This window comes from Vanacampus margaritifer, chromosome 7 (assembly GCF_051991255.1).
Source record: "Vanacampus margaritifer isolate UIUO_Vmar chromosome 7, RoL_Vmar_1.0, whole genome shotgun sequence".
In the NCBI taxonomy this organism is placed as follows: domain Eukaryota; kingdom Metazoa; phylum Chordata; class Actinopteri; order Syngnathiformes; family Syngnathidae; genus Vanacampus; species Vanacampus margaritifer.
Genome location: NC_135438.1, coordinates 8,195,545 through 8,209,394, shown reverse-complemented (window position 1 = coordinate 8,209,394; position 13,850 = coordinate 8,195,545). Strand labels below are relative to the sequence as shown.

The window sequence follows — 13,850 nt, the reverse complement described above, 5'->3', positions numbered from 1 at the left end:
CAACCGTTCTTAAGTGACAGAGTTAAAAAAAAAAAAAAAAACACGGGGACAAATGTATTGAGGCACCTAGAGTAAGTGAAAATGTAAGAATATAAGATGAGAATTTAAAATGTGCCAGTCAAACTGACAACAAAGTGTAGAAGTAGCTTACAGACGGGCGATGGAGGATCACATTTTATTTCCGCTGAAGGAAAGTTACCAGTTAAATAAATACATCTTGTCACAATATAACAAGGTAGTCCCGGTGGATTATTGTTATTTCATAAGAGGCAACGGGGAAGTGGTTTTTGAAATTTATGAATGGGTTGTAGTACTGTAATGCCATATCGTGTGACATGAAACCTATACGGCTAATTGATCAGATAATGCTATTGTATAAATGTGTATAAAAGTAAACAGATTCTCTTGCGTCACCATTTTCAAACCAATCAAATGAAAAATACAAAGACTTGAATGCACTGCACTTTCCCAGTGTGGGACTCAAAAAGTAGGTTGTCTATCACCAGGGTCCGTGTGTCTACGTGTGTGCGTACGTGCAACATTGTCTACGATTGTTGTATCTGCCACTGAGGTGACTCACATGACGCTGTCATATGCCTTCTCCCGGTTTGCAATAACAGAAACGAGAAACTCCTGATGCTTGTGAGTCGTGACAGTTAAGGCACAACAAGGCAGTAAATATAAATCCACAACACCACAAGTGCAGAAAAACACAAAAATGCCTTAAGGAACGACACTCGTTGCTGCATTTAACACCGTATTTTCACAAAAGTCATTCCTATTGTAAATAGATTCTGTCTCTAAAAAAATGCCACACCTTAGCAACATCCACAAATAAATTGGGTGACTCCCTTTTCTCAATTCGGGGGGGGGATGGTGTAATTATCTCAGTCCAATGAATAAAGGCCTCCACCTATCGACAACTGACTTCCAGTAAATAAACTTGTGAAAACATAGTAAATAAATCATCATACAAAGGTTGCTTTGACATAGATCACCGTTTGACAATTAGGATCAGTGGAGCACTAAAGAGAAGATGCACTTGTATGATATTAATGGATAACTAATTTGGTGCAACATAATTGTCATACGTCAACATTGCTAACTGAGCAGTTGTTTTTTGCTGCGGTGTTGTGCAACTCAAATGCCACTATGTGCTTCAAGGCACAGCTATTTTTTTCTTAACCCCCCCCCCCCATTATAAATGATTTTTTGTCCAATTTTAAAGTGCATCATACAGTCGTTTGCATGAAGCCCTTAGTTAAAAATCGAAAAATGAACTTGTGACATTACAGGATGTTTTGTCGACAAGACAACTCCTTGATAAAAATAGAACATCTTTGATCGCATGACTGTGTCGTCAAGCGATCAAACATGAATAAGAAAGGTCAGAACTCACCTCATGCAAATTTAACTCTTTCACCTTTTCCTTCTGAATGACCTGAAAGGGATATCAGAGAAAGAAAAAAAACATTAGTCACTGGAGCATTGTATAAGGAGGAGGAAATGAATTAAAGGCTCAATATTGAGGGACAAATATGTGGTTTATATCAATGGTTGCTGCAACTCGGTGAGCTTTACCTCCGCCAAGGAAGAGATGCTGTTTTTAGGGCTGTCACTAACAATCAAATCGACTATCCAATCAATTGATGACTCGGGTAATTGCTCAAACATGGTTCTGGGCACCACAAATATGGTTGTAAATGTATTAGTTATAATTTTGAGGTATCGACCAATTTTTGTGATTTTCTTCTCCCAACGCTATAAGAAAAATATTTTAACTTTGGGAGTGCTAGAAGACTAGATTTTCGTGAGAATCTGTATAAAAATCAGTTTGATTGAGTGAACACGACATTTTGCACCTGCTATTTGGGATCTTTGAAAGTCAGGCCCTTTTTTTTTGGCTTCAAACTGAAAGCCATTTACTGCCTCGTTCATGTCAGAGCACGTGATGGTTGCAGAATCTCTCTCTTGCTTGCCACATTTTTTTGTCAGACACTCGATTACTAACTATTTCTTATTATTCTGTTAAAATACCAGTTCAACTCTGGTGCGGTTTGACCGTCACTCAGCACTATTTGCTTTCTATTTATTTCTCTTAGCCGTGTGTACCGTTTGCAAGTGACCTCAATACTTACTTGTTTGTACGCATAGAGCTCTTTGTGCGCCTGGTGCCGTAACCTGGGGAGACGTAAAGACAAAACAGCTTTCTGATTAGTGAGTTCCCTCCATATTCTCCACATCATTACCACACAGATCATTCAGAGAACCTGGGAGGGGAAAAATAACAGAAAAAAACAAACAAACTCAAATGCCCTCTCCTCGTCAAGTACTTGCCTCATGACACCAATTTTAAATGTGCCACAGCGGTACCAGGGAGTAGCGAAATATAAACGGCAATCACAATGATGCTACATTTTGCGCAAGATCGCAAAACTATGAGAGGGTGGTTGACAAAGTTGTCCGGCATGACCGCGTTTGCGGTCATGAGACTCATCACTTAGTCATTGGCACACCACTGGATTAACCAATTACAGGTTAAGTAAAAACTTAACTCTACTGTTCTCTGTTTGTGCTCAGAAAATGCATTTCAACCAGTACTATTCTATTTCTTATACTTGCAAATAGATTTTTTTTTTTAAACCCAACTATTAAAAAGATAAGGAGCAGAACCCAGTTTGCAATTCTCAATGAGTGAAGAGAGAACAAGCACAGCACTGAAAAGGAACGTCTAGGCTACGAGTGACAACAAACATGGACGACAAGGGGGAAGGATGAGCAAGAGAAATAAAGAGGAATTCGTAGGTTTGTAAGATTTACCTCCATTACAAGTAACCTTAACCTCTCGCAGCAGAGTGAGAGGGATCTGTAAAACAAGCAGCACAGTCTAGGAGAGAAACTGACATAAAAAAAAAAGGTGTGTGGGGGGGGGGTCAGCAGATAAAGATGCAGACACTCCCAAGTGTCTCGGACGGGATTGAGGGTGACATTCCCATGGGTCTTCTAGATGCACATCTTTAAATGAGACTTCCAAACGTATCACAAATCCTTTGCCACCAATGTTATGTTTAGTTCAGTTTTTTTCACCGACTAAAACAACTGATAAATAAGGCTTTTTAAAAATATACATAATGGTCCATTCAGTTGCACCAACCAAAAGTGTGGAATTAGATTGACTCCTATCTACTGATTGGCTAACAGTGAATTATAACTCAACAATATATTTTTTTAAAATCCAAATTATTTGCTGTTTTATATCAAGGAAAGAGTGTTAACGTTAATTTATGATGTCATGTATTGATAAGGTTACACTCCATCACACTATTTTTTTTTTTTCAAATTAAATTCAACACACAGTAGTATGAAGAACTGAACCACACTGCTTGGTAAACTCTAAAAAGTGAACATCTTCTTGCAATTCTAAACGTACTTTGCGTGCATAATCTCCGCTCCATCAATTCATCTCCGTGGAATTAAAAGGTAATGAGAGAAGCAAGTTGGCTGTGTTCACGCCCACAACGGCGCAAGTGCACATTTCTAACTGCACAAAAACTACAACCATCATATAAGCACAGCTAGACTACACTTTGTGCTAGACTTGTGCTGGGCTCGAAAATAGGGCCCTTTGACTTGCGTGAGCGGAATTCCGTAAGAAAAACAATAAATGTGTTAAATCTACAAAAGAGCGCTGATGGAATGTCTGCTATATCCGTCAAAATGGTTACAGGTAATCAAAAGATGCTGTAATACTAGAAATAGGAAAATCTGTAGATTACACAAAGTTTGTTCAGAGCATCTGTTCAGGGTTGGTAACTTTGGGAGACTGCATCTTTAGATGATTTTAAATGAGCAAAAATGCTATTTTTTTTTCCTTATAAAAAACTAAAGTTTATATATTTTGGGATAAAATCATGGTAATGCATCAAAGTCACACTGTATCCTCTTTGGGGTTGAATTAGAACGTGAACACTAAACCTACTTATCATTTGTGCTGCAAGGTACAGGACAGTGATACCCAACGGTCTGTGTGTGTGTTTTTTTTTTTTTCTTTTAGCAGAGTATTAGGCACAAAATGTACGTCATCACCCAGGCAGAAATGCTCGTCAGCACCTCCACACATTTTTTTGGATCACCCCCAGGAAACTAACCCAATGAAGCATACATAGGTAGACTCCACACCTAAAGGTCTGTAGGATTAAATGTCTAATAACAAACATTGATTGATTCAACCTTTGTGGACATGCATGAGTACCTTGTGTAATTTGGGTGCAACTGATTTTGCCAAGGGAAAAAAATCACCAAAAACGAGTTGCGCCATGTCAAGTGGAGTACGAACCAGGCATAGTGGAAAAGTGGCAGCATGTAAAAAAATAATAATAAAAAAAAAGGGGGGGGGGATTAAGACTTAATTATTTGGCGGAAAGAACCATGATTATCATAATGTCGGCCAGAGATGTTCAAATCAAGTCCTCAAGAGGAATCCGGCCAGTTTTTCATGTTTCCCTCCTCCAACACAACTGAATCAAATAATCAGGAGGGAGACGTAAAAAAAAAAAAAAAAAGTCTGGATAGAGGGGCTCATCGTGAGCAAGGACCAGATTTGGGCACCCCTGATGTCGACAATAAATTGGGTTGTTAACTTAATATTACTTTCGATTCTGATACAAATCTTATTACTGTTGGAAAAAAACTTCTCCAAACTGTGCTGTTGAAATAATTGACACCTACAAAATCAATGAATACAACACCATTTTTTTTTTAAAGGAAAAAAATTGATGAAATCATATAGCTGATACATGATTCCAAGCCTGTTTGCAGCATGGATGCTGCTCTGGCTAATATTGTCCTTGTTCTCCTGCGAATTACAAAATCGACAAAATTTCCATTGAACATAAAAGGCCAGTGAAACCTGGATCCCTCCAAGAAAAACTAACAGCGCTGTGTTATATGTTGCAATATTTGTGGAGGTGGCCAACCTTGCGGTTGCCAAGGTTCTGTTTTGCAATGTTTGTTTTTCCCAAAATACATTTAGGGCTTAATTTTCGTAGACAGGCGCTCAGCTTAAAAACAAGCGCATCTTCCTTTTCGTGCTGGGGCAGTTGAGTTTAGTTTCCAGTGTTCGGAATCTTGCCAGACCCGTGCTGCGCCTTGCAGGGTGTTTCCGGCGGACTGAGGGCGTTTTCCATTGCACGTCCCCCAAAGCACCGGACAATTTGGTCACAGCAAGTAGACTAGATCTTAGACCAGCTAAAGGCAGGCCTAAGTCGTGGTGCAGGTGTAACGCGATGTTGGTGGATTTGGTCGAAGAGCAGGCAAACTGATTCTGTGCTCCGCTGATCATGTGTGATAGATGTCATCGTATTTCATTTATAAATATGACAAATGTGTGAATCATTATAGAAATCAAATCACTGAATGCATCATTATCATAATCACCTAAAATATATTTTAAAACACCACCTTGAGAGCAAGTTCTTCTTGCAGTTCTTTAAACGTACTTTGCACTTATCTATCTCTCGCATTGGACTCCAGCAAGTCTGTTATGCTTCCACCATGTAAACAGTGTGTCTCTCCTGCGCTGAATTTAACGAGAATTAGAGGACCCGCTTTGACTGGCAGGAAATCAAGTAGGTATAAACGTCTATTCCTACCTGCGCTGGCCTACAAAACTACAACAAAAAAAAAGAAGATAAAACTGCCCTGGGCACAAAAAAAGGGCCCTTCAGAGCTTTTGTGTATTTCATTGTGCATAGGAATTATGCCATGCGGCATAGAATCCACAACGTCCAGTTCAGCTGATCAAGCTAAAAATGTGTAATGTAATAGTGCTTACCTTATTAAGTAGCAGCAGAAGAGGAGGCTGAGGATGAAGACGAAGATAGCTGTCCCAAACACAACAATGTATATATTAAGGGGCAGGTTCTGGAACCCTATATTTGGCATCCTGAAACTGTAGTGTGGAAAATCGGAGCTCATGGATATTCTGGAAAGTAAGAGAGACCACGATCAGACAGCTCACAACACATACCGTGTACACGCAGACCAAGAAACTAAAAGTGAACCACCAGCAAAAACAAAAAGCGGAACTACAGTAAAAAGTCATTGAAGTAAGTTTCACTTTCAACATGAGTTTCATTAATCATCAACACAGGGTGTTTTGTACAGGTCTGTAAGCAGCAATTTTTTTCAGTATTCATTTTCTAGTGACCAGACAAAGAGTCCAAACATTAATATCCAATTCATCAATCCACTTTCTAGTCTTGTCCTCATTGATGGAGCGTGTAACTGGTACTCATTACGGCTGAATTTGGTTTAGAATCAAGAAAACTTATTGCAGCTGAATTTAGTCTAGACAGCAGGATACAGATTGGATCGGTCACTAGTCAATCACAGGGCATGTGTCGAGTCGATTGACAAACGACCAATTTACAATTACATTGACAGCAATGGCCAATTAAGAGCCCCGCACTCCTGACCGCGAAGCAGACATCCTTACCACAATTCCGCCGTGCTGCTTAAATCAATATGTTCAATAAACTGACTCCATAAAGAATGCCTGGATGTGGAAAAAAAAAAATACTGCTAACTGTATATGTCAACAGAAACGGCATGCTACAGGCAAAAATATCTTAGTAAGGATGTTAACAGATGCTTAGTGTCGTCATTCCCCACACATGAGCACGTTACGATGTAATCCATTAAGGACGGACATAACAAAAGTGGTTGTAGTCAAGGGGCACTTCCAGGATCTAGTAAAGGGACATGACTGGACATGTCTACTCCTCCTGAAGACGGAAGAGCACAGCCTAGGAATAAATAACATTCACTCTTTGTGGAAGAGAGTGAAGACCCTCCCTATTTTGTAAACATCATGACAGAAGGAGGTTTTGTGAAGCTTAAGCCATGAAATGTGAGCCGGAGTTATGTGTTGGAACTCCAAATGATGCAGCTTTATGATGATTTCACTTCCACCCACTGCAGTGTGATGAGGATGTTTTACATCTCTGGGGGCAACTTCATTATGGCCCAGAATAAACACAATTTTGACACCACTAATTTTATCTTTGACATTACTGTTCTCAATTTTTGTTTTTTTTTTGTGCCAAAATTTATACACATTCTCAATGACATAAAAGCTCAAAGGAGATTGGACTGCTCATGGACTGGTCACTTTAGTTAAAGCACAAGAGAACCGAAAGTACAAAGCTCATTCAAAACATTTGCATGTATCCTTCAGGAAGTGTAATGCCAAATGTAGGAACTCAAGACTTAGACGATTGCTGCCACTACTGTGGCGCGAGTGAACGGGTAGTGTAAACATTCATGACATTCTAGAGATGCACCACTGTGACTGTGGTCAAATTACTTGGACCAGAATCTTATATAAAATGTCTAAGGCAAGCTATGCCTATGAAAACCAGGTCAGTCTGCTCAGAGGGCAAAACAGAGTAATAGTGGGCAAACTCTTTTGCTATAAAATTGAGCCAAGGGGCACTTTTTAAAGAGTCTGAGACCAGCAAGTGCACTAAAATAAATATTCCTGGTCATCGCCTTTACGCTTAACATCTGGATTGAATAATATAGCGTAAAGAGAAGGGAGAGGACTTTCAAGGGCCTTGAATCTCTTTAGCTTGTTTGCGCAGGCTTTGCCACATTTAGAAAGACTCCATGACAAATTGAACGCCTGTTTCACTTTTCTGAACAGAGCCATCTCGCTCTTATCTAAATGCAGTCAGAGGTAGCTATAGATTTTTGTGAGCTCAAACACCGCACCAGGGAGGCCCATATTCTGTCTCAAAGAAAGAACACAGTCTCACAAACACAAGTATTGACTCTGTTACAACCGCCATAATCGGCTAATTGTCCATTTCTCTGTGTAATACAACAGGCAAAATAGAAACAACATTCCTGGATGAGTGAGCTGGAAAAGTGGGGTAATTATTATTTTTTTCAACCAAAGGTCACATGTATTACTGTAAGAAGTATGGGTCAGTAGGGCAGCGCCGGTGATCATACTTCGAAGAGTGGCAATAAATCTTTGCTGGTCGGCTTATCATTTGCCAGGTAAGCCACCAGTGAAGGAAGCCTTTTGGGACTTTGTAGTATAAGCGTGCAACAGGGATGTGATTTGACCAAAGTGAAATTATCTGAAAATTTAGCCGGGGGTCTGGGGGCCGCTGGCACCCAGCTAGGTCCAGGGCAGTGCCCTGGTGGGGGGACAAGGGGCCCCGGAGCTCATGGGTTTTCCGTGTTTTTAAGTACTTTCAATGCACTCACATGACAAAGAAATAGACAAAACAACAGCATAAATTTTCAATGTATATTGAACTATCCCATATAAAATGGCAGTTTTAGTCAACTCAAAATCAGTCACATTCAAAAACATTGGACTGCCTTTGCTTTTAAAAACTATCACTGAGAATATCATCATATCTAACTAATGTGATTACTAAGTTAACACATAAATAATGTTGAAGAGTTCAAATTTCATGAACAAATAATTGTATCATGACCAAATGAAAAGTAACTCATATTAGAGCATACCACAAATGTCTTTGTTATAGCAGAAGATGTTATCTGTCGGAGTCATGTGCATACACAATGAACTACTATTAAAAAAATAAAAATAAAAAAATCGGAATTTTTTTTGGGGGGGGGGGGTAAAAAAAAGTGGAATTCCGCGAATTAGCGGAAAAATCACATCCCTGGTGCAACTGTACTAAACTTGAAGACAGACCGCTAACCCTTGCCGTAAACGATTCAGGTGTCAGTTAACACTGGCAAAATCATACCTCATTTCTATCTAACTTTCTGTTACAATTAGATAGGTTGCAGGAATTATTAAAAAAAATAATAATAAAAAATGGAACAAAATTTTTTGGACATACTCGACGGAGATCCAATGTTTTCTTAGTGTTATGAGGCTTTAACACCACACTTGTTTTGGGCGATATCCACCATGGGGTAGGGTGCCAGCTCAAGCTTGCCTATTGTCGCCGGTTGCTAAGCAACTGAACAGGAAGTGGCCTGATGTCTCTTCCCCGTATATTCATCCAATTGCCCCTTTCAGAGATTTTAAGATTTTAGCTATACTCAACAAAACATTTGGTTTAGCCAGCCACACTGAGATTGTGTCTGTAAATGCTGTCACTGGATATGTGGGTAAATTGCTTCCATCTGTCCATTATCTACACCGCTTATGCTGCACGGGGGATGTTCAGTTCAGGCCGATTAAGGAGACGGATGATTGTAGGGGGAAACTGGGCTAACTGGAGAGAACCCAAACACAACAATAAGATAAACCTACCGTACAGAGAGCACCGTTGAATTGCAGATTTGATCACTCAGTACTGCAGCACTACTGCAATGCCTGTTAGTTTCTTCTGACCATGAATTAAGCCATACATTATACTTTTACTCCTGCAACAGAGTAATCATCCCTAAGCTTGACTTGACAGTATCCAAGTGTCGCGTGATTGGTGATGGTTCTCGCCGGATTCTATCTACTATCATCTTACCATCGTTTCTACCACCTTCGGTTTCTCTCACTCCAAAAGTTTCACATTATTACACAACCACGCTTGCGCATCGCATTCATTGGCATGAGCAAGTGCATGCACAAGACTCCACAGTCATCCTACACCCTCACCCCTTCCTAGGATATGACAGAGTCAACGATTATAAGGCACCTCTGCCAAGGTTTTATTGTCCTGAACTCCTCATTCGTTTCCACCGACTGTCCGAATATAGCAACACAAGATTGAATTACTGAATTGTATCAAACTTGATAATGATTCCAGGATGTAACTCGAGACCCACCCTTGTGTTACTCAGGATGATGACTGATCAGGCCTCAACACAATCAACACGTCACTTTCCCATCAGGAAACGTCTTAAAGGCTCCCTTAAGACTCTGATCATGACCCATTGCTACAAAAAACAACAAGGATCAGTTAGATCCTATGGATATAACATTGTCAATATGGAATAAGGAACTGCACAGTAACGTGGTCTGAATTAGTCATTTTCCAAAACTCCAAACATAGATTTGTAGGACTATCCTCCAAAAACAGAAGTGTAGTTTCCAGTCACCTACCTCCACAGCATTTCATTCACAAGTAGCAGCTCCAAGGAGAAGTGGAAATTTCCACAAGCAGCTACGAGCACCATGAGATATGCACATCTGAAACCTAATATGCTTTAGGGCTGGACCAAAGACCAGGGCCTCAGAGGCAGAACAAGGAAATATGCAGCAGGTCCCAATGTTTATTTGACATGTCCACACTTAAAAGCATTATGTGGTTTATTGTGGATGGCGATACAAACAATGATAGCCAATTTATAATTTAAAACACAGTTAGGTCGAGCGTTGACTGATACGTCCTAAATGCCGTTAAAAGTTTTAAAAGTGTGGCTGTTAAGTCACAGCATTAGTAGCTTGAGATGAGATGAACAATTAATTTATTGCTAATAAATTAAATCAACACATGTCACAAAGAAATTAGGCAAAAATTAGGCTGCGAGATGCAATTATTTATATATTTCAGTCAGATTCTCTGTAACTCTTCTTATGCACATTTTTATTGGAAGAGTTTAAAGTCAAAAGCCATCAAGTGCCATTTCGACAAAAATACAGCCACGCCTACTAACTGGCTGTTATTCAATGGTGCATTTCCTAAAAATGAAACACAAACAACTTCAATAAAAGTAAGATTTTTTTCCCCAAATTAGCATCTTAATTGCTTAATACATGAAAGAAAAATATATTAACAAAAAAAATGGAGTTGTCTTGCTTCTGCATCAGAACTCATCATTTATTATTTATATTCTTTGTTAGAATAACAGACACCCAACAAAAGGTTGTTAAATGGACAGATGATGTTAGGGTGTTCTGACCTATATTCTTATTTAACACCATTTCGATTTACGCCATTGTTTACAGGAGAAAAAAAAACTAATAATATGGCATCACCCAAACTAAATATTTTCATGGTTGTTTTTCGATCAACTGAAAGCTAATTAAAACGCTCCTTTAAAATCGAAATATTTGAACCAACTATAGCTTAAGCTTCATGTATGTGTGAAAATATGAAGTATAAAGCAAAAAGAGGCTGGCGGATATCTAAATAGAACAACCGCTAAAAAAGAAGCTATGACCTTTTCTAAATTTGCTCTTCTGTTCCCCCATCCCCCTTCTCAAAGCAACCCCCCATTCCAGCATGGCCTCCGATAGAAACACAAGCTGACACAAACAAGAGCAACTGACAGACACAGCTGTCTCTCAGCTATTCATTTTTTTTTTTTAATCATTTTCTATTTTATTTTTACTTTTTTCCTGTAGTGGTCACCATGCCACAAATCAGGTTCTTTATCTTTTGTCATCAATTAAGTGGATGGTTGAATATTTTACCGCTAATTGTACGGCTGTGGGACATTTGCAGTTGGACTACATTCCCTCTTGCATCAACAACGCAAGCTTATGTCCGTTCCGGCAGTTGCGGGGTTATCTGAAATGTACAAACTTGACCACTTGGCTCAATGAGCCTAATTTGATCTGTAGTAGTACGCTACTTCCACCTCCAGCGTTGTGCTCGTGATCAACCTAACAAGGAATCACAGTAAATACCTTCTGTCAAGATAAAGGGGGCGTATTGATCCGCACACATTTTTGCATGTTCCTTCCTGTATACGCACAGCTATTGCAATAGTAGAGGGACACCGATTATTCAACATACTGTATATTTCGCAATATGTACGTGTAAGGTTAGGCAATGCAACTGATTTCTTGAGCTATGCAATTTAGGATCAAACCATATTGGCTAACAATTACTCAATTACAATTACTCTGGTACAACTTCATAGAGGTACAGACGCTCCCCTACTTACGAACATTCGAGTTACGAACAACGGTACATACGAACATGTCTGCGCGCATGCGCGCATGTCAAAAAATGTTCGGAAAGAGATGCTGTAAGTTCGATTTTTTATTGCGCACCTTTTTCCGATTACCGTAGTGCTTCTTTCCGCCGCTAATACCGACGCTTGGCGCTGTGAGAGCTCACCCAGCATTGGAGGCTCAGCAACGTGTCGAGGAGGAGGAAGAAGAAGAAACGCCTGTCGCTCATAGATAAAGCCATCGCACTCTTCGAGCAGCAAGACCCAAATATTGAACGTTGCACAAAGGTTGCAAATCAATTGAATGATGCCATACAGTGCTACCGCATCATTTATGATGAAAAAAGAAGAAAACTGTGCAATCGTCGTTAGATTGCTTCTTTCGGCCAGTTTCTAGTAAATCCTCCAAGGAAGATACTCATCAACCCTCATCTTCTTCTCCTCGACCCTCAACTTCTTCCTACATTGAAGTTACGGAGGAGGAAGTAACTTTTGAAGCCCATTCCAGCGACGACGAAGAACCTCTCATGATATAAAATCCTCCTCTTCCTCCTCCTCCATCAAATCCTTAAGCATCGAGTACATCTTCCAAAAGTAAGTTAAACTTCATTTTATTTATCTTATTACGTACATGTACATACTGTGTGTGTCTCTCGCGCTCTCTCTCTAACATACGTAGTACAGTACTGTACGTATTCTCTTTAAACATAAATTATAATACAAAATATAGCACTGAAGCAACTTACGAACAAATTCACCTTACGAACGATCGCTCGGAACGTAACTCGTTCGTAAGTTGGGGAGCGTCTGTACGCTGTATCATTTCTGTTATGACACTGAAATACCCAATCCTATAAAAATCCATCGTGTCGCCACATCATTGCGATAATTAAAGTACCTTAAACAAGACAGCATGCAAGGAAGCATGATGTTAGAGTTTAGGGCACTCTCATAATGTTTATAACTCAGCTACTGTATAGTCAGCAAACACCGCAACCTCACCTCAATACTGTTTTTTGGAATATTAAGCAGAGACGATATAAAATCCTCCCACTGGTGTGATTGCAGAAACAGTACTTTTACTTGTAGTACGTAAGTAACCAAAAGAATGCCTCTCTCGGTCCGAAAGTAGAGCACAATTACATGAGATGCCATAACATAAACAAATCAACAGCTATAAAGTATTCCTGGCAAGTAAGTTGGCCAGTCACTTGGTAAAGAAACAATTATCCAGTAGCAATATTGTAAATGTATACTTTGGTGAAGCGCGATCATTGTTATGTAAAGTACTCGTAAATGCCCAGACATTTTACAAGCATGCTTAAATGGAGATAATAAAATTGTCATTTTCTTTTGGCACGTATTTTGTTTTCATGCTCCAAAAGCATCTGTCCTGTAAACAAATGTTCAAAACCACAAATTTTATTTACCAATTTTCTGTTGATGCCAATAATGAGAAAACATATTTCCCTAGGTAGACTTTAGGTCAAAGTTAGCTCTAAAATGCAACCACTAACTTTTAATACAGACCAGCACCTCATGGAACCGAAATATTAAATATACTAGAGGTGCAGCAATGGATCGATTAAATCCACAACTAATTGATTATCAAATTAATTGACAACTATTTTGATAACAGAATGATTACTTGTCCAAAATCCTGTAGTCCTCCAAGAAAGCAGACTGATTATTTTAGTGTTTAAGTCAGTTGGGAGAGGCTCCAACTCAATAAGGAAATGTGAAACAAAAATAGATGGATGGAATTATTTATTGAGTAGCACAGCACGAAACACTTTACGGGAACCCTCAACATACCAGAGCAACATTTGCAGTAGTCTGCTAGAAACAGTCTGTGCTCCAAGAAACAGCAGCACCTTACTGAGACATTATATGGCACCTACATGATTCCTTCCCAAAACTCCCCCATTCGACTAAATCATTGCAAAGGTACGAGA

The 13,850-nt window shown here is 39.4% G+C and overlaps 1 protein-coding gene across 6 annotated transcripts in view; it reads right to left on the bottom strand.

The window, feature by feature from the left end:
- rnf24 (ring finger protein 24) overlaps positions 1-13,850 on the bottom strand; it is a 56,390-nt gene that overhangs the window by 6,399 nt on the left and 36,141 nt on the right. For all 6 annotated transcript variants that reach the window (XM_077570216.1, XM_077570211.1, XM_077570215.1 and 3 more), the window contains 3 exons: positions 5,834-5,983; positions 2,139-2,181; positions 1,400-1,441 (listed from right to left, as the gene is read on the bottom strand). In XM_077570216.1, the coding sequence (XP_077426342.1) occupies positions 1,400-1,441; positions 2,139-2,181; positions 5,834-5,976 (228 nt within the window). In that variant the 5' untranslated portion in view covers positions 5,977-5,983. The remainder of the gene's footprint in view (positions 1-1,399; positions 1,442-2,138; positions 2,182-5,833; positions 5,984-13,850) is intronic.